Source organism: Mesocricetus auratus, unplaced genomic scaffold (genome assembly GCF_017639785.1).
Source record: "Mesocricetus auratus isolate SY011 unplaced genomic scaffold, BCM_Maur_2.0 Super-Scaffold_100676, whole genome shotgun sequence".
Classification (NCBI taxonomy): domain Eukaryota; kingdom Metazoa; phylum Chordata; class Mammalia; order Rodentia; family Cricetidae; genus Mesocricetus; species Mesocricetus auratus.
This window is the reverse complement of record NW_024429266.1, coordinates 180,986,430-181,007,785: the sequence shown is the minus strand read 5'-3', so window position 1 is coordinate 181,007,785 and position 21,356 is coordinate 180,986,430. Positions and strand designations below refer to the sequence as shown.

At 50.4% G+C, this 21,356-nt stretch overlaps 1 protein-coding gene across 1 annotated transcript in view; it reads left to right on the top strand.

Annotated features, from left to right (window-relative positions):
• The window catches only part of Mical3 (microtubule associated monooxygenase, calponin and LIM domain containing 3), a 179,663-nt gene extending 161,324 nt beyond the window's left edge, over nucleotides 1-18,339 (top strand). The window contains 3 exon segments of the mRNA XM_040737544.1: nucleotides 14,856-14,955; nucleotides 15,083-15,156; nucleotides 15,239-18,339. Of these exon segments, the coding sequence (XP_040593478.1) occupies nucleotides 14,856-14,955; nucleotides 15,083-15,156; nucleotides 15,239-15,423 (359 nt within the window). The 3' untranslated portion in view covers nucleotides 15,424-18,339.
• Nucleotides 18,340-21,356: the final 3,017 nt, after the last annotated feature.

Genomic DNA, 21,356 nt, shown 5'->3' with positions numbered 1-21,356 from the left:
ACACACACACACACACACACACACACCCCACTGAATTTCTCCTGAGTGGTTTTCAACTTGCTTTGGCAGGAAAGCCCATTGTACACAATTGCTAGTTGAATCTTAAAATCTAAAGGAATTATTGTAAATGTTTTTTTTAATTGAAAAACCACCAGGCGGTGGTGGAGCACGCCTTTAATCTCAGTTTCCTGGAGGCAGAGGCAGGCGGATCTCTGTGACTTCAAGGCCAGTCTGGTCTACAGAGTGAGTTCCAGGACAGCCAGGACTGTTGTCTAGAAAAACCTTGTCTCAGAAAACAAAGAAAGAAAAGAAAATTGAAAACCATGCACACCCATCCTGGGAAGTGCATGTCCCAGGGATAGCTGCAGATGTTAAGAAGCCTTAGTCATCGTGTCTGTCCGTCTGTCTGTTCCTCCCGCCCCCAGCACAGGGCTGAGGCCATCCCTGCAAGGACAGGTGCTTGCCCTAAGTGGGAGCCTTCCTTTTTTAGCGGCTCACCAGGAAGTCTCAAGGCGTCTGCAGATGGGACAGATGCTCACAAATGAGCAACTGAGTCACTGACAGCAATTCATATTCCTTATGGAGCAAACAAGTATGGAACTGGAGAGATGGCTCCGCAGTTGAGAGCACTTGGTGGCCTTGCAGTGTTCCCAGCACCCATGACTGCTCACAACCATCTGTACTTTCGTTCCAGGGGATCCAACACCCTCCACAGACACCAGGCATCCACGTGGTTACAAGTACGTGTAGGCAACACACCCATACACATAATACAAATCTTCAAAAAAAATTATAAACAAGAAGCTCCAAACATAAAGAGAAACTTCAAGTATGCTAATATGTGCTGGCATATTCGTTAGCCATCTAAAGGACCATACCAACAGTGTGCTCTGACGTCAACATCTCCTAAGCCATACCCTTCTCGAGGGTCCCTGTCAGTGGCACAAGATCTCTGTCCTGCCAGCAGGACTTGAGTTGACTTCTTACTAATGTATTTATGAGAAATTCAAAATTCTTGGGCATGAAACAAAAGGAACTTAGGCCTGAGAGCCCCACAAAAGCAGGCTTCCTGGAGGTCTTCAGTGTGTCAAAAGCTGGCTTGTGACGCCCTTGCGCATGGTGTGCAGTAAGTCTTCAAAAGTCAACAGTTATGTGGACCAGACACCTGGGAGACACCCAGAACCTCTCTTGAAGAGCCCTAGGGTTCAACAGAAGTTTGGAACCTATGTTCTAGTCCACCTCCTGACTATAGGCAGATCTTGACAGTGCACATCCCCAGTGGTACATTTGTGTTTCCAGATAGTCTTTTCCTTTTCTTATACTTAACACTCCACACCCAGGGCGGGGCTAGGGTCAGTTCCCAGTGGCTTTGTCCCTTCCTGGCAGAGAGCGTCTTGGAGACTGCGTGTACACGGTAGCTGTACCTTTCTCTGGTTCCTCATACCATTCCATTTGGCCTTCTCATTTGCCCGGCTAAGCAAGGATACAGCGGCTTCTAGCGGCCCTACTCAACTTCCTCCCTGAGCCATAACCAGCTGCCCAGAACCTGCCATCCTGTCTCATGTGGTGGTTTCGAGCCTCTATTGCTGTCAAAGGGGCCAATCTCTGTTAGTCAAGATGCCTGTCGTAGAAGAGACTGGTCTGGAGTTGTCACCAGGTAACTAACTGTATTTGTCGAAGACTTCTAAATATACAGGCTGCACGGATTAGCTCCAGAGCCCTGGAGACTAGGGCGAGGCTGAGACTTGTGGGCTTCTTGTCCTGAAATCTGAAGGGAGCTTCTCTGTTTCTAGAACTCTGACTCAAGGGTTGGCCCTCGAGCACAGGCTGGAAAGCCACGAGAGGGCACTCAGCTTTCAGACGCATCTATCCTTTTAAAAGAGAAGGTTGTGGCTGCTTGGGTCAGCATCCAGATTGTGAGGTTAGAGAGGGCAGAGGTTTTGGTGTGCTCCAGGCCCCTTCATGATTCTGGGCCCTAAAATCTGCCAACTCAGGACCCCCTGCTGCCAGGCTCCCTCTTTACGCTGTAAGACAGGACACTGCTGAGCAGGATGGCCTGTGACCTGCAACCTCAGCATGTAGGGTGGAAATTCTGCCAGTGTCCCAGCTCTCTCTGAAGATGGGGCACCTAAACCTCAGAAGACAAGGGACCTTCATCTCTAGCCCATTCAGTGAAGGAAAGCGCGCTCGCCACTAATGTGGTCACTTGCAATTTCCTTGACTTCCAGAGCTTTCTTTTTTCTTTTCTCCCCCACCCCTTTAATTTTACATCTTGAAAGCCTTACCTTGGAGCCTTTAATATCCAGAAAGTAAGTAAGAGAATATCCCTGGTCTGCCTTTAGACTTTCTTAAATCTTAGGTAAAGTTGCCTTCCAGCAGGGTTGGAGTTCCCAGAAAAGCCAAATTCCATCCTTGCTGAATCTGAATTGTAAATAGGAAACTCCCTGGTGTTGGCTGGCGACTTCATCCATAATGGTGTTTGGTTCACACACACACACACACACACACACACACACACACACACACACACACACACACACCACAAGCTGCAGAGATAGCCTGTGTGTGTGCATGCCATGCTTCATAGACATGCATGCTTTCTGGCTGCTCCACTGGGCTCTCTCATGATATTTCTGCCTGTTTTATATGTGTCATGCATTTGATAGCTTTTGGGTCGGGGTGACAGCAGGGTCATCTTGTCCAATAACTCTGTCTTCACCACTTCCTTGTTGTAGACTATTGGGGAGAGTCTTATTACAGTGGCCTCATCGACTTGCACCTGGGTGGTATGTATAGCATCGTCCACTGCCGCGCTAACCCCGAGACGCCCTTCCCTCTTGTTCTCTACCCCAGTCCCTGCTCACAACAGTGAGGAGGAACCAACCTGATAACCAAGTGGCAAAGCACAAACCCTTTTCCAGGCTCAGTGTCAGAGCGCTTGCCTAGTGTACGCCAAGCCCTGGGCTCCACCCCCAGCAAAAACAAAAAGCAGCAGCTGTCAGGTCCTTTCTCCCATGTGTGCCACAGAGGAAGCAGATTGCGCCTGCTGCTTGAGGTTTTCCTAAATTTTCTAAAACAAACAAAACCTACACCTGCCCAGCTGCTTCTGCCCTGCATCTGCAGCGTGGTGCCCTTCGTGTTCTGCTGTTGGGCAGCAGTTCATTCACACTCAAGTCCAGACTTTCGTCCTGAATCTCGGCCCCTATCATGCGTAGGCTTCACATCCACTAGGACGCTCACCACTAGTGGCACTTCCCACTTCCTGTGCAAGCATGGGCCATGGCGTAACTCAGAGCGCTTGCCTAACATGCCCAGGGTTCCATCCCCAGCACCTGCAGATAAATATGATTTAAAATTTTAAGGTAATGAGCACAGCTTCAATCATTTTCATTTGGAATGTGTCACAATAGACCCTAGAGCATGATAAAGGCTTTATGTGCTGCCTCTGCTCAGATTCACAAGAATTAGTCAAGTCCATGATGTCCCTTTCTCACTGTGGTTTGGGACTCACTCTGCACTGATCCACTGATTGCTTAGGGCTTATTAGACCTGCAGACCCTCTGACCCCAGCCCACACCTTCCGAGTCAGAAACTCCACAGACAAGGCCTGGGTGCCTATTGTTACAGACTTCCCAGCTGGTTCTGACCCCTCGAAAGCAGGGGAACCCTGGCCTTGTGGGGCTGAGTTTTTGTTGTCCTGAACAAAGCTCAGCAGAGGAGTGGCAGGTCTGGAGTCTTGCTCCCTGTCTCTGAGCTGGCTCCTCCTGGAAGGCCGCCATGTTACAAGTGTCCAGCCACGGGCTGTCTGGTGGAGCAGGACAACAGCATCTCCCCTTCTCTTGGTCAGGTGGCCTAATCTCTTCACCTGCCCTTGAGGTTTCCATGCCCTGAAAACAGAAGGACAGGGGAATATAAAATGTGTCCCCACCCTTCCCCATGAGAAAGACACTTCCTGGCTCATTTGTTTAAAAGCTGCAGTATGGAGCCAGCAAGGTGACCTATTGGGTGTGGGTGTTTGCTTCCAAGCCTGGCATCCTGAGTTCAATTCTCAAGACCCATGATGCAGAAGAACCAGCTCTCACACATTATCCTCTCACCTGCCATGACATACATGTCCTCCAGCAACACACACAAATAAATACATGTCTTTAAAAGTCAGGCCAAGCTAGGTATAATGGCACACACCTTTAATCCTAGCACTCACACACAGAAGGCAGAGGCAGGTAGATCTCTTAATTTCAAGGCCAGCCTGATCTACATAGGAAGTTTCAGGCCAGTCAGGACTATATAGTAAAACCCTGTCTTCAAAACTAAAGTCAGGCCATTAATACACACCTTTAATCCCAGCACTCAGGAGGCAGAGGCAGGTGGACCTCTATGAGTCAAAAGCCAGCCTTGTCTACATGGTGAGTTCCAGGCCAGCCATAGCTACATAGTGAGGCTCTGTGTGCAGTAGGTCATGCCTGCAGTCTTAGCAATGGGGAGCCTAAGGCAGGAGGATAGACATGAGTCTGAAATCAGTTTAAGCTAATAGGAGACTGTCTAAAAAAAAAAAAACAAAAATTATATAGAAATGAAAACCAGAGATAGGAAATGAGCCAGTCATCCCAGTCAGTGCCTGTCGTGCAATGGACTTACGTTCCATTCCCAGTACCCACATTAAGAAGAAGAAGGAGAAGAAGCCAGGCATGGTGATGTGTCCCGTGTAATCCCGGTGCTGGGGAAGCAGAAACAAGAGGCCTCCTGTAGCTTGCTGTGCTCCAGGTTCAGTAAGAGACCCTGTCTCAAAAGCAGATGGTGGGCTGGCCACTGGCTAGAGGTAAGCTAAGCTACCTGAGCTAAGCCTCTGGACCCACGTGAGAGAGAGAACCGACGTCTGCAGTTGTCCATTTTTGCAGTACCATGTTCATATCACCCTCACACCATCTGCAGAGATGGCACGGTGGTTAAGAGCGCTTACTGCTCATCCAGAGGATCAGGGTTCAATTCCCAGCACCCATGTAAGGCAGCTCACAACCACCTGTAGCTCCAACTGTAGGGGATCTGACAGCCTCTGTGGGCACCTGTACACACATGCACAGACAGGCACCCATACACACAAATAAAGGTGAATAAAATTTTAAAATGTAATAAGAAAAGCACTTAAATAAAGTGGTGATGGAGAAACACAGCTCCTATCAACCTCTCTCCTCCCTACTCCCACATACACATGCAGCACACGCGACAGTAAAATAAAAGCCAGGCCTAGGGGTGTGTACACATATGCAGCACACGCATGACAGTAAAATAAAAGCCAGGCCTAGGGGTGTGTACACATATGCAGCATGTACACAAACGTGAGCAGAATGAGTCCGTAGCCAGGCAGAGCACTTGCCCAGCATGTGCCCACAAGGTGGGAACCATCACTGGTCAGCAGGCAGAGCCCTTAGCTCCTGTGTTGGTGGCAAGAGTCGGCCTCTGCTCTCTTCATCCCCAGTCTTCTGCTTCCAGGGGTCCACTCAGTCACAGGCCCCTTTCGGTGTCCCCAGCTTCTGGAGTGCTGGGGGACCCCCACCCATAGCCATTGATGCTGAAAAAGGGCTAATGCTTGCCCCCCAGTTAACAGACCCTGTCTTGTCTAATACGCTGTCTCTCCTCTTTGCCCCCTCCTAACAGTTCCCTAAGGAATGTTCATGTCAATTCTGAGGTTATCTCCATATGTGAAAGATAATTTACCTTCCGGACGTTAAGGAGGGAGTGGTCCAGGCCCACTTCGTGCCGCATAACCCGCCCCTTCCGCTTGAGATACTGGCTTTCAGCATAGACTGTCTTTGTGTATGTCTTCAATGTTGTCTTTAACCTACTGCACAGGTAAGGAAATGCAGTGGGCTGTTTCCTGTGACCCCAAGCCCCACACTTTAACCCTGGATTTAATCTGCCGGGGGATTCTGGGATGAAACGAAATAAGAAGAAAAAAAAAAGCTCAGTTTGTCTTTGTGGCCCTGAGACCCCTTCCTCCAGTCGGACGCCATGCTGCATCTGCTCCAAACTCAGAGCCTCGCTGCTCTCCATGTCACCCACTCCGACTGCCCATGGCACCAGTGCCAGGTGGGTTCTGCTCACGTGGGCAGACACTGCTGCCCAATGAAGGAACGTACACTCCTCTCTGACGAGAGGCACTTTGTACTCCAGGACAGAGCAAGGGTCACCAGACGCTCTCCAAAGAGGAAGGCATAGATGCCACAGTTGACCCTGTTCAGCGTCTGCTGGGCTTCCCTTGGGGCACATATTTTAATATTCATTATTTGAAGAGTGGTGCCCTTTTGAAATCTGGATCTTAGAGTAGAAGCTGATTGCCCTTTACCCCTGCTTCCATAAAAGGCCACCCAGAAATGCATGTGCATCCATTGTACTGGAAACTGCTCTCAGCAGCACTTGGAACTCCGTTCCTCACCTGAGAAGGCAGACTCCTGATTCCTGCCCTGTGCTGGACCTGCTCACCACGGTGCCTCAGTGGGGTGCCTCATAGTTCTTAACTTGCCATATATAGGCCAGAGACCCACATGAAAAGTCTGTCAGGCACACCCATTATCCCAGTGCTTAAAAGGCAGAGGTGGGACAATTGTACTTCAACGCCCCGTCTGGACTAAAAAGAACTGTTTTGTTTGTTTTTAAGCCAATTTTGGGCCTGGGGATATGGCTCAGAAGCCAGAGGCCAGTGCATAATGCCAAATGAAAAAGAAAAGGTCTCTTATAGCCAGTGAGGTAAACAGTTTACTTCCTTGACTAGCTGGGCCTTGCAGTTTGTCGTTAAAGTAACAAATAGTGACATTTGAGCCAGAGAGGAAGGGTCCCCTCTGTGCACTAGATAGAGCAAGGCAACTAAAAATATGGAGACAACCAAGTCTTCTGAAAAGCCTAGGTTAAAAATACAGAGGCAGAGGCAGGCAGATCTCTGAGTTCAAGGCCAGCCTGGTCTACAGAGTTCCAGGACTACACAGAGAAAACTCTGTCACAGAAAAACAAAGCACACGTATAACTTCTAGTTTTTCAGACCCTTACTTCTCAGTTTGTGTTAAGGTAAATGAAAGGTGTAGAAATGTGGCATGAAGGACTAGAAAGGGATCCCATTCGTGGTCACCAGGAACTTAGAGAGAGGCCTGCTAAGGCCTGTTTGGTCCCCTCCTAAGTGACTTTCTCCCATTTATTTCCTTTCATTGGGCATTGACAGGGGTTTCTGCCTTTCTGATCAAGCTGAACATTTAGCCTGGCTCATTTTTTACTTGATACTTTGGTGGGTGGGTGGGAGTGAGTGAGTGTGTGTGTGTGTGTGTGTGCGCGCGCGCACGCACGCGTGTGCGGATCTCACGTCTGAGGTGTGTCTATCTTATCTCACTAGTTCTCCAGGCTAGAGATTTATTCTGCACTGAGCTCTTTAGCACAAGGCATCTCCTGGCCCTGTCCTCTGTGCCTGCAAGCCAGTAGCCTCATGCTATCTGATGCTCACACACTGAAGCATGGTATCAGCCACCTGTATCCCTGACCAGAGCCTCAGTGCTCGTAATTGCAGTGGTTGGAGATGAACCCCGGCTTGCCATGCAAAGCCTTGCTTCTGCATGATACTGGAAGGCATTAGTTGACCAAATAGACTAAGAGGTTGGGGAGTAAGAGCAGTTGAGCCTAATGTCAGTCAACAAAGATTTTGCCAGTTTTATAAATGACAGAATTGGACATAAACAAGAACCCCATTCTTCATACCCAACCCACCAAGAAATTCCCCAATCCTAGGAGAATGTTACTTCATGGCAGATCACTGGCATCAAGAGGCCTTGAGTTCTATCCCCAGCAACAAAATAGAAAGAGGCCAGGCACATGTCTGTAATGCCAACACTAGAGGATCGAGATTTTAAAGCTAACCTGGGCTACATAAGACCCTGTCTTGAGGGAGAGGGGAGAGGAAAGGACGCTTGAGATGTAAGTCAGTTGTTTGAATGCTTGCCTGCCATGCACAAGACTCTGGGTTTGGTTCCCAGCACAGCATGAATGGATCATGGTGGTACACACCTACAATCTCCACTCTAGGGAAGCAGAGGCAGGGAGATCAAAAGTTCAGTCAGTCTTGGCTGCATAGTAAGTGCCACATGAGACTCCCTGCATAATCAAAAAGTAGGCATTGAGTCCATGCTGGGTCACTTGGCAATAAATGCATCACATTGCTTTGAAACAAGTGAGTATCCAGAGTCCACCCCAGATCAGGCAATGGCTGCACAGAGCAGGCTGGAGTCCTGGTGACCAGAGAACAGAGCTGAGAAAGAAGCACACTTCTGCCTGCCTCTGACACCTTCTGAAGTGGTACATAGAGGCTTCCCGGGAGCACAGCTGGAAAGGAATGCTCTGTCTCTAGGGTATCCCTGACTTTTGGATGAAATTTGCTGCAGTATATCAGAAGGGAAGGTGTGGAGCCCACGCCCATCCTACAGAAGGACCGTGATTGACATTTGAAGGTTGGGTATTTAGACTCTGTACTCTCACATGGACAGTGCCTGGTTCATAAAAAGCCCTTTTTCTCACAGTGTCTCTGGCCAGTATGGAGCTGGTATGTCTAAAATGCAACAGGCTAGACTTCTGGGGTCTAGGTGTCAAGGGCTCTCCAGTTTGAAGTCTGTGGTAGTGTTCCTTTCCCTCAGACACAGGAACCCAGGGGCTATCCGAGATGGATACAGTGGTGAGGCCTGCCCCCAGATGTTCTCTCACTCCAAACAGCTCCCTGCTATCCCTTTCTTTTTGTCCAATCAGAAATGACTTCCTAGCCAGGCAGTGGTAGTGCACACCTTTAACCACAGCATTTGGTAGGCAGAGGCAATCAGAACTCAGCGAGTTCGAGTCCAGCCTGGTCTATAAAGCTTCACAGAGAAACCCTATCTAAAAGAAAAGGAAATGCTTTTCTCCTGGGGACTGGGGGAGGGGGCAGGACACATCTTTAATCCCAAGACTCAAAATGCAGAGGCAGGTAGATCTCTGAATTTAAGGCCAGCTTGATCTATAAAGTGAGTTCCAGGACAGGACAGCCAGGGCTACACAGAGATACCCTGTCTCGAAGAAAAGAAAAAAAAGCAAAGAAAAGCTAGCTTAAATAGTGGCCAGCACAGTTCTAGGCACTGGAGAGGTACTTAGTAGACGTTTCTTTGGAGTTTTGTTTTGAGATAAGTTGTCTTGTAGCCCAGGCTGGCCCCATGCACACTGTGTAGTCAAGGATGACCTTGACTTTGGATCCTCTGCCTGTGCCTCCCAGGTGTTGAATTACTTCACATGCCACCATGCCCAGGTAATAATTTCTCCCGTAAATTATTCTCACTTTGTCCTTAAATAAGCCCATGGTCCTTTTGGGTGTTTCTAGTTCCTTCTGGAATTATCAGCTTTGTAGATTGGGAGTTGAGTGTAACCAGGCAGGATAGAATGGCTAGATTAGAAATGGGGACCCTCAAACCATCTCTCCTTACAACCCTTGATGTCCCCGAGGGGTCTGGGCTGTAAGTAGAACTGGTCTATGTCTTCACCCCTGTGTGGTTAGCACTTCCTTTCATGTAAAGGGAACATTAACCCCTTCTCTGCCTCAGCTTTGTATTAGGGCTCTTAGTATTTTGACCAATAAAAAGACTGAAGTGTGTTTCATCTAAGTGTCACTGAGCACCTGAGCTCAGTGTCTTACAGGTTGATAGCTCAGTGGTAGAGCACTTGCCTAGCATGCTTGAGGCCAGGGTTTCATCCCCCAGCACCCCAGAAAAGGACAGGGAGGAGAGAAAAGATCCAACAAACCAAAACATGTTTCTCACATTTCCATAAAAGACAATGATATTGCTATCAAAATCATTGATTGAGCCGAGTGGTGATGGTTTGGCACCTTTAATCCCAGTAGGCGCCAGGTGGATCTCTGTGAGTTTGGGGCCAGCCTAGTCTACAGCGTGAGCTCCAGGACAGCCTCCAAAGCCACGGAGAAGCCCTGACTCTGAAACAGTCATTGATCGCCCCTGAGCTGTGCTTCGCCTGCTTGGTTCAGATCTGGTTTGGAATGGAATTCCCCATTTGATTAGTTTTTCTGTTCCATTTCTTCTTTTTAAAATAGTATCTATTAGGTGGTTTTTGGTTTTGGTTTTTCTAATTCTGAGTGATATGTATTCATCATGGACATGTTGGGGCCTACAAAGCAAGCCATGTGACTCAGACCCATCAGAACACATCCTTTCTTTTGCCTGTTGTCATGGCGATGCCTTTTTCTCCTTCTTTGTTTTAAATGCCTGCTTCACCACCTGATGCTGTCTCTTTCTAATTTTATTTTTTAACTTCTGTTCTCAATTTTCTGTTATCTCAAACGATGTTCCATATTGTAAAGGTTATATGAGGAGTGTGATCAAGATAAAAGGACCTAGGATTTATGTCTGATGTCCAGAAAGTAGTATATTTAGGTCTATGTATGCATTTTAACCTGTGTGTGTGTGTGCACACGCGTGTGTGCATGTGTGTGTGTGTGTGTGCACTCGCGCAACCAAGGCTACTTTTGATGTGCATTGCTTACGTATGTCACTGTCCTTTGCTAATGAGTATGGATGCCACTACACTGTTGTAGCTACAGTTACCTAGAGTTCCACAAAGCGGCAAAGAGAGTTGATGTGGTACTCACGGGATTCATCCAGGTTATCTGAGCCACACAGACTTTATGCTTCGAAGCCAAGCAGGCTGAGAAGGTCAGCTATGGCAGAGCACATGTTTGGAAAAGATGCAGGCATCAGCTCATCATGGCCGTACCTGCTGAAATGGGACAAAAGCACTTCACACTCTGTCTGTGGCTTTGGTTTGGAGGTGGTACCCAAGTGTCAGGTTTACTGTGCACAAAGTGCTCAGTTGGACATGAAAGGCTTTAAAGGAACAAGAAATTGTGGTCCCTGCATTTAAACCACTGCAGTGTAGAATGGCCAGTCCAACGGGGGCTTGATGCTTCAGCCCCCTGTGAACCTGAGCCCTCTTCTCATCACAGGCCACTCCCTCCATGTTCCATGGCCTGAAGGCCGTACCCTCCTGGGGCTTCCTGTGTCCTGCACGTGCTCCTGTGGTTCTGTGATGGTCCCTTGTTCAGCTCCTCTCCCTCTCCCTTGAGTAGTGATCAGGTCTCCCAAGGTCTGTAGATCGCTGTCTCCACTCCGTTGCCATCACTGTTCTCACCAGTAGTGTTACTGTGAGTCGTTGACTTGTCTTGCCAGCTCACCCCCTTTTGGTCTTACAGTCCACAGTGGGACACCATCCCTCAGCTGTGGCATTGGATGATGCCTCCAATAGGTGGGAGAGCCAGAAGAAAAGGTGGTGGTTGGTTTCCATAGCCCATGGGAGGGAGGGTGCTTCAGGCGATTAGAAATCCTTTCTGTGTGTACATAGTTTCCCCCTAACCTGGCTGGTTCAGAATGCAAAGCCGTGCATCTCTTAGCCCTACAGAACCATGACAAGGGTAAGATGCCACTTGTACAGAAAGGGTAAGATGCCCTTTCTGTGGGCATGATGGCCAAGGGTGACAGACCCTCCCTGCCCCTTAGGGTTATGGAAAAGCTAGCTTAATCAAGCACACGTGTCAGTGATGACATATGAAAAATATTTTACGTAGATTTTGTTGGTCACCCCAGTTCCCTCCTGCACACCCAGAAGCAGCGTTGGCTGCATATTTAGAAGTTTGTTGCATGGAGGTGGCAAACCTACCCAAAGCCTCTGGGTACTCTAAGGAAGCAGTCCAGGGCCACCATATGACAATGTTCCAATGTCACTACATGCCCTCCTCAGCCACTGCTGCCTGCAGCCTGGGCCTGTTCTTGTTCAAGTTCTGTGCTGGAAAAGGACTAAATTCATTTGTAGACTTTGTTTCCCCTGTTTCTGCTTCTCCATTCTTGTGGATTTTTTTCTTTTCTTCCTATTGTTCCTTTCTCACTTTTTCTGTTTTTTGTCCTCTGCTTGTTTTTATTTCACCCTCTCCCTGTCCCTCTCCACCTCCAAATTCCTCTCCTCCTTTCCCTCTTCCTCTTTCGTCTTTCTCTGTTTTCCTCTTCCTTGTTTGGTCCTTTTGAAGTTGAGCCCAGTGGCGGGACTCCACGGCGTAGACCTCTCTCCTTCTGCCCTTGCTGTGTCCAGGAAGGTAACGTAACCTCGCCCACTCGTCCCCACTGCCGCAGCCTCCATAGCCCAACAGGGAGCCAAGGCCCAGCAGTCGCTCCTCTCTCTGACTTCAGAATGTCATGAGTATGTGGCAGTTTCTTACAAGGCACAGTATCCCTTTGACTGTCTAAGGGAGGATGGGAACCGAGAGAAGCCAGAGAGCCTGTGGGCTCCAGTGTCTGCAGGCTGCGGTTCTCCTGTAGTTCCGCCTGTCATTGGTGCTTGGGGCCTTGGGGCCGGTAAACTCAGGGGCAGCATACAGAGGGATGGGGGCGGGGAGGACACCCCTGTGGCAGCAGTTTGCATTGGCAGAGTCAAGGAATACTGTCCTTACAAAGACTGGTCTACACAAATGCCCCCGAGTTTGGTTGTTTTTCCCCAGATCAACCACTGAAAACAAACTTCTCTACCTTGTGTCTTGCTGAGTGTGTCTTGTTTTAAGTTTGTCTGATTTGAAGTCTGTTGTGGTGATAAAATTGCCATTGGCAAGGCATGTGGGCAGGGGAAAGGGGGTGTGTGGCCCTGACTAACCCTGCTAACCTCTGCTCTCCATGGCGCTCACATGTGACTACCCACCCCACAACATCCCCACGCTCATGGGCTATGACTGAGCTCCAACATGGCTCATGAGCAGTGTCCCAGTGTCATCCCTGCCCGCCCCCCCGTAGAATTTCAGGGTCTGTACATGCGGGGAGGTGGGAAGGAGGGACGGACTTGGTACGCTCGTAGCTTGCCACTCTGGGCAGCCCGCATGCCTCAGGGCTTCATCCCCATGGCCACATGGGCACACTGTGCAGAGACTCCGGAAGGAATGCGTGGAACTGAGCTGCTTTGAAGCCAAAGGCCCAAGTCTATTGGAACGGGGGGAGGAGAGCTCGGGCCCCCAGACCTGTAGGCAGGCTCGACAGGCCGGGATGCAGGTGACCTCAGGGCTGCGACCCCCACGTCAGGAGCAGGAGTGTGTGTGCTTGGCACGGTCTGATGTTAACCCTTGCATGTGTCAGTTCTGTCTCCGAAGCGTGGTCACTGGCTAAAGGCTTAGGCTTAGGCCTGACAGGTGTCCAGCACACGGTGAAAGAGCTTGGCCTTTGACTATCGTGAGAGTCAGGAAGAAACAGGCTAGAGCAAGAGCAAGTCTGGCATGGGAACGGCACCTACCTGAGGGCGTTGTCCATGCTCTCGGCCTAGGGCACTTCTCGGGGCTGGACCGTCTGACCAAGTAAGCGGAGGGCACTTAGAGGGCTCCAGTCTGACACCTCTTAACTTGAGGTCTGTGAATGAACACCCGGAGTTCTGTATAAAATTACTTGGCGTTGGGATGGCAGTGTAGCTCAGTGGTGGGGGCATTGCCTAGCACATATGGGGCTCTGCGTTCCATCCCCAGCACACAAAAATAGTAGTGAAGGGGGCTGGAGAGATGGCTCAGAGGTTAAGAGCACCGGCTGCTCTTCTAGAGGTCCTGAGTTCAATTCCCAGCAACCACATGGTGGCTCACAACCATCTGTAATGAGATCTGGCGCCCTCTTCTGGCCTGCATGTATCCCTGCAGGCAGAACACTGTGTACATAATAAATAAAAATTAAAAAAAAATAGTAGTGAAGAAAGTTTATGTCCACGTGGGCAAGGAGCCACTGATACGGTGCTCTTCCAAGGCAACGCCACTCGGGCACTGAGCAGCATTGTACACTAAGAAGAAGGACTTTGTTAATTCCTGAGTGGTTTGATTTCTTTAGAAAGTCCTTCCCCCACGCTCCTGCTGCAGTCAAACCCAGGGGTGTGACTACTCCCAATGGAGATGCAGTGCCCAGTCAAACGCTGATTCAGGGCAACTCAAGTCCGCAGAGTAGGAACCTTCAAGTCCGCAGGTGGCCAAAGAGTAGGACCCTTCCTCAGCTCTGGGGTCTGCTGGTGAGGACTCTGACAGCCACCTTTATGCCTTGCGTCTTTGCAGACTCTGCTGCAGTGTGTGTTTGCCGGGCTGCGTGCTAAGAAAGGGTACTTTAGGGCGGGGGTGTAGCTCAGTGGTAGAGCACTTGTCCGGCATGCATATGTCTAGGCGAATACACAACAAAACGAGATGGTGTCTCCCTGGTGTGACTGGGAAGCAGTGAAGTGTAGGGACCCCTGAGAGAGGCAGCTGCCCAGGAAAAAACAGAGTTAAAAGAAAGTCACTTGAGAGCAAGGTGTAGAACTGGACGTGGTGGTGCATGTGCCTGTAGTCTCAGAATGTGTGGGGATAGAGACTCAAGGCCAGCTTGCGATATATGAAACGCTATGTTAAAGGCAAGGTGTAGTTTGTAAGTTTATGCTCCTGATTATTAGACTTTTTCTCCAAAGAGACCTAGTAGCAAGGAAAGAGCGCACCACCTCATACTCACGCACGCTTGCGTCACTGAGCAGAGCAGTGTTCAGCTTGCACAGAAGGAACAGTCACCCAGAACAAGGCCTGGGCGGGACTGATGGCAGGTCTAGGTCTGTCAGGCCCTGGGGTGGACACGATGCAGTGGCCTGTCATTCTCTGTGCCCTTCTCCCTGCCAGGGCTGTAGGCAAACGTTGGACCTGGCTTGGGACTGTTCCGGCAGCATCTTGCTTGGCTCTTTGCACATTTGCCCCAGTGTGACAATCCTCCTGGGCTGGGCAAACAGAGACCGTCCCCTTGCCTGACCCTCAGTCTCTCACACAGGCATGGGCAAAAAGGATGACCCCAAGCTGATGCAGGAGTGGTTCAAGCTGGTGCAGGAGAAAAACGCCATGGTGCGCTACGAGTCGGAGCTGATGATTTTGTGAGTAAACTGAGATGTGGGAACCAGCTGCAGGGGCTGCCAGGGTTTGGTGCGTCCCAGCTGTCCTAGCTTGGCCGGGTGAGAGGACTGGTCCACAAGTCACTGTTGCTGTCTCTCCCCGTCCCAGTGCCCGGGAGCTGGAGCTGGAAGACCGCCAGAGCCGGCTGCAGCAGGAGCTGCGGGAACGCATGGCCGTGGAAGGTGAGCAGAGGGCGAGCGGGTGGGAAGGCGAGGGGGGCCGCTGTCCCAGGCCGCACGCCTGATGCCTTCAGTCGCCTGGCAGATCACCTGAAGACCGAGGAGGAGCTGTCAGAGGAAAAGAAGATCCTGAACGAGATGCTGGAGGTGGTGGAGCAGAGAGACTCGCTGGTGGCCCTGCTGGAAGAGCAGCGACTGCGGGAGAAAGAGGAGGACAAGGACCTGGAGGCTGCTATGCTGTGCAAGGGCTTCAGCCTAGACTGGTCCTGAGCCCGGCTACCGTTGATTTGGTAGATTGGCACCCACCTGACCCGGCTGCGTTATCCCAAACCACCGGATCCAGGTTCAGAAGAAGCCTGGCATCCCTGGAGGATAGCACACAGACACCTGTGCTGTGGGAAACCCCAGGCGAGGGTTATCACCTGAGGTGACTCCACCTCCTAGGAAAGGCCACCTGGACTTGCCACCCAGGAGGGAGGAGATGGGTGTGTGGCGTATGTCACAGGGAAAACGCCCGCAGGTCCCTGAGGGCAGGTCCCTGGCACCTCTTCCTTCCTTCTGCTGGTGAGAGAGGGAAGTGGCTCCTCCTCAGAGCCACTGCCACCACAGAGAACCTGAAGAGTCGAACAGCCATTGTCCTAATGCTCCCTGAAGTACCACCAAAGAAAGTGCATCTACAGAAAGGGCTGTGGATGGAGGGGGTCCAGCAGGAGCGGCACCGCGGGGTGATGCCCATCCTCCCACTGCAGGGGAAGCCGGACGGCAGGCAGGTTCATTATGCAAGTTAGAAGGGCGCAGGAGGCTCTGTCCCCAGCCCCACCACACACTGGATTCCCAGTGGCCAAGTGCCCCAGTGCCGTCACCTTGGCAGTGGCCTAAAGGCCCATCGATTGCTGTGTTTTGCTTTTAGTTCACAACCATTTTGACACTGGAAAGTATTGACTTTGGGAGAGCTGAGGGAGGCCCTACCTCCCCTCCTCCCACTGACAGACAGACGCCATCCCTGGCCAGCACCGGCATCAGTACAGGAGATGGCCCTCCTTGGCGTTTTCCTGTGTTTGCACATTGAAAGGAAACTGACAACCTGGCCAGACACTCAGCCACTTCGGACCCTTTTTGTCAATTAACTTATTTTTTTAATACTTGAAAGTAAGCGACTTCATTTTTATACCTTTACTAGAGACACTGATTGCCTGTCACCTGCGTGGAGGAGTGACTGGGAGGTCTTTGTACATCCCACGCAGCCTGATACAGAGCTGACCTGGTTCTTGTTACATGCGTCTATTTATTAGCCTTCTTGATAGTGTTACTGACCTGGTTGGCACCAGGGAGCAGCTCAAAGCCCTGTGGGTCCTTGCTCACAGCTTTTCTGTCCCCTCCTCCACCCAGCACCCTGTCCCTGCTGGCACTGGACTCCTACGGGAGAGCTGCCTCTCAATGAAGTTGCATTTCAGACAGGCTGCTGTGGGCTATGCTATTGGGATCGCGGCTCTGTGGAACCCATTTGGTCCAGTTTTGCTGCCAAGGTTTTACCTCCTGTACATACGTTAAAGGTTGAGGGTTGCCCCTCTTTACTCTTGCTGGGACCAAGTAGAGTGTGACCTTGTCCTCAGGCTGGCTGATGACAGTGCGCCGGTCCAGCAAGATGGGAGTGAGTGTGTGCTGGTCTCCCCTTAACACACTGGCCACTCTGATCTTCCCTGCCTGTGTTAGGATGTTCTTGGCCGGCAAGAGCCAACAAGCACCATATAACCAGCTCCATAAGCCGAATTGTTCATTTCTCGTGATTCACCCTGAGCCTGGTGATGGGGGTCAGGGCGCTTGTCTTTCAAAACAGCAGCACATGGACCAGTGCACCAATCTGGAGAAGGGCGTGCCAGTTGGGCCTGGTGGGAAGGGCTGGTACAGAAAGCATGCCGTCTCTGGCAGCCCTTCAAGGCTCCTGAGGGCAACACAGTCAAGGGCCTACACTTACCCTGGACTTCCCGTGGGGACCACACTGTGCCTCAACTTGAACATCCATCTAAGTCCGGAGGAGCAAAAAGCTACTCACTCTTCGTCACCTTCTGCGGAAGCCGCCATCTCCTGGGAAGTGCAGGTGTGCTGCAAGCCATCACCACAGCTCTGATGTCATCACTTCCTGGTCTGACATGGCAGCACTGTTTTTATTCTCTGTCTGAAACGGGAGAGGAGGATGTTCTGGATCCCATTTTTCAACCACAATCTGCCAATCAGACTGGACTTTGGACAGGACCTTTATCGCCTGTGTGGCCTTCTTAACCCTGTCCACCTCCGCAGTGCCACTGGCAACCCCAAGGAGCTCAGCCCTGTCGTTTCCAGAGTGACTCAAGGAGGGAGGGACATGCTGCGCCTCTAGTGGCCTCACAGAGCACCACTGTCCGGTCAGCCACGACCTTGTTGATCTTTCCAAAGCACACGCTGCTTCCTGCAGTCACTAGGAAGGGGGCAGAATCCACCAGCCTGGGCCCGTCCCCCAGCTCTCCAGCCATGACAGGGCGAGAACTTCGGGTTCCCCTAGAGCACTTTTTTTTGGCTCGCAGTTTGTAACCACTAGTTTGCAGTTGATTTCAGTGGCCGGGGGATTCTCGACGTGAAGTTTCCCCACCTCTGGAAGTACATGCAGCTGTAGCCAGATGTTATTCCCAGGGATTATGTCTTCACTTGAAGGCAGGGAAGAGAAGGGTGTGTATACACTTTATACATGCATAAGATGCTGGAGTGCATTTGAGTAAGCCTGAACTCGAGGCTAAGGACAGTACATGAGGCACCAGCCTCTGCCCCTGAAGGGCAGACAGGAGGCAGCCCCTGCTCCCCAGTAAGAGCTGGGCCAGAACCCCGGGTTCTAACCCTGCTCAGCTAACATCTTTGGGCCTTTCCCCCAGCAACCATCCTTAAGATAATTTTGACCAGCAACTGTAGACTTTAAAAGATAAGACATTTTTCACTGGAACAGGAGAGGAAATGGTTTGGGGGGGACACATATCAGGGCATGGGAATATAGCTCAGTGGTAGAATGTGTGCTTAGCATGCATAAGGTCCACGGTTCAATCCCCAGTACCACATTTAAAAACAAAAACAAACCTTTTTGCAAAAGATAGTAACATGACCCACAAGAGGGAATGGTCTGTTTTATGCGCAATAAAAGTTTTTTTAAAAAAAAAAAAAGACTGTGTTTCTGAAGCCATTTTTCTTCTCTTGGCATTGAGCCAAGACACATTTCCATATGTCTACACAAACCATTCAGCCAGCTTGTAGGTGAGTGGATACAGAAAGGGTATCTCAAAGAATACAGCTTTTCGTTTGGTTTGTGATTTGAACCGTCTGTGTTATCCTGACAGCCATGAGTAGCTAGCACTTGGGAAAATCTCTGCAGCCTGTGCTTAATAAGGAAGCTGGAATCAGCCCTTAGGACTGGTGTTGCAGCAAGGCATAGAGGTACAGGCATTTAATCCCAGCACTCAGGAGACAGAGGTGGTGGATCTCGGTGAGCTCGAGGTCTGGTCTACATAGGCATGTTCCAGGACTACATGGAGAGACTCTGTCGGAAGGAAGGAAAGAAGGAAGGAAGGAAAAGAAAGAAAGAAAGAAAGACAGGTATTGCTAAAATTCTTAAGGTTCCGATGTCAATCCAAGGCAGGATTCCACCAAAGTTCATTCTGGGAAAACAATGTGTTCATTGAGCTTCCTTACAGAGCTTAGGTTACTTGCAAGGGTGTGGGTGCCCACCCCCACAAAAAAAAAACACTGTGTCCAGAAAGCCTCTACCCAGCAGAGCTGAGGGCTTCCTTGTAACCCTTGAAGTCCCCCTCCCCTCAACTTCCCCCACCTATGTAACTGGCCCCTCCCCCAGGCCACAAGCAAGTAAGACAGTTGTGTACAGCAGGTACAGGTCACAACTGGGTACTCGCTGAGGGTCATGTGACTCTTCCCATCCTTGAGGTCTGAACAGACCTAGCTGGGATCAGCTTTTGCAAGGGGGTGAGACTGAACTCTCAGAGATGGCTGGTTCAGAGGACAGTCACAATGGCTGGGCTACCAGCTGTTCCAGAGAGAAGGCACACTGGCCAGAGCCCGTGTGTAATGGGAGGTGAGAAGGAGAGGAGTGAGAAGAGCCAGCTCAGGGGGGCATACTGTGACCTTTGACCCCTGAGGGAAGGGAAAGCATGGCTTTGGTTCTTTTGAAAGGAGAGCTGGAGCTTCGTGGGCACCTGGGTGCAACCATCTTTTTACCCCAGAGGCTTTCACATAGTAAGACTGAGAAACAGGTGTGATATAGCCACACTTTACAGCAACCCAGGTGGCAGGAAATGGTAGTTTGAGGCAGGCAGCCAGAAACATTCCTCCCAAGAAACCGCCATTCCTGGCCTCAGCCACCACAGCTGACTCCTGTTGGAAAGCAGAGACTGGTGAAGACGTCATCAGGGCTAGCTTCCGGGGTCTGCCGCAAACCTTGGGTCCTCCAGCTGTACAAGTCAAAGGTAGTAAGACATATGCAAACTGGGCTCCCCTCTCCACTTGTACCTTTCTGGAGGTTTAGGGAAAGGTGTAGGTGTGGAGGCACCGCTCAGGGAGAAGCCGCCAGGCATGGAGGCTCGGGCTCTGGAGAGCGCATGTTGGGGACATCCCTCCTGGCAGCCACAGAAGCCCCAGAGCAGTGGGGGTTACCGCCCTCCTGACCCAGGGGAAGGACACGCAAGTCACCGTCCTCTGGAAGACCAGCTCCAGAAAGGTGTTTCCCTAGGGAAGCCCCTGACAGAAGGCCATAGAACACTCATAGATAATTCCATTACATTCTTCCTCTTACGAAATAGGTTCAACTGCGAGGTATTATTCATGATTCAGAGATCTGTTTTCAGGCTACCTCTGTCTGGCCTCCCAGACTGCATTGTGGCTGTTTCCTAATCATTGGTAAATAACCAGACACCTCCCAATAGTAAGAGATATCCCTCTGGTATGGACAGCTGATGGCTATCTAGTGGCCTCAAGAGGTTGAGAAAGAAGCAAGAGGGACACAGATACAGGGGAGAGGAACTGAGTTCCACAGTTCTTTAAGGTTTATTTTTAAATTTCATCTGTGTGTGAGTATGTGAGTGCGTACAGGTGTAAGCAGTGGCCAGAGGTGTCACCCCTGAAGCTGAGGTTACAGGCTACTGTGAGCTGCCGGACACGGGTGCTGGGAACTTAAGTTTGGGTCCTCTGAAAGAGCAGTGTGTGTTCTTAACTGCTGAACCATCTCTCCAGCCCCAAGCTCCGCAATTCTTTACACATATAGAAATGTGGGGTTGCGGGCCGGAGAGATGGCTCAGAGGTTAAGAGCACAGGCTGCTCTTCCAGAGGTCCCGAGTTCAATTCCCAGCAACCACATGGTGGCTCACAACCCTCTGCATTTCAATCTGGTGCCCTCTTCTGGCATGTAGGCAGAGCGCTATATATGTAATAAATAAATCTTTAAAAAAAAAAAAAAGAAATGTGGGGTTGACATCCAAAACCCTGGATGGAAAGTGGCACTGTACTCGGGTACATATGCCCTCATGCAGACACATACAGTTTAAAATAATGGAAACGGGACAGGAGAGATGGCCCAGGGGTCAAGGGCACTCCGTACTCTTGCAGACGGCCTGAGTTAGATTCCCAGCACCCACGTAGCAGCTCAAAACCGTCTGTGACTCCAGTTCCAGGGGATCTGACATCCTCTTTCTGGCTTCCAAGGTCGCCAAGCATGTACTCGGTACACATACATGCAGTCAAACACAAAAGTAAAAAAATTTTAAGTAGAAATCTTTAAAACATGGACCATGAAATCCCACAGGTTGGTTTTCTGGTGGATTTAAGACATGCACAGCTCAGCTGGTAGAGTGCTTGTCTAGCACAAAGCCCAGCACATCGTAAACCCAGGTACAGTGATGCACACCTGTAATCCCGGTGCTTGGAAGGTGGAAGCATAGAAATCATTATATGTACACATATGCAAGACTGAAATGTCATAATTATCCAACCTTAACTCACAGCAGCTAATTCAGAGGCCATCAGTATCCAGACATCCCTGGACACCTCCAACCACGAAACTCCCTAGTTTCCAAGGCCTTAGGCATTAGCCAGGAGAGAGGTGTCTCCCAGACACCCCCAGTCTTCAAGGTCATGGTGGAATCTGAAACCTGTGGCCAACCCTTTGCAGACCCCCT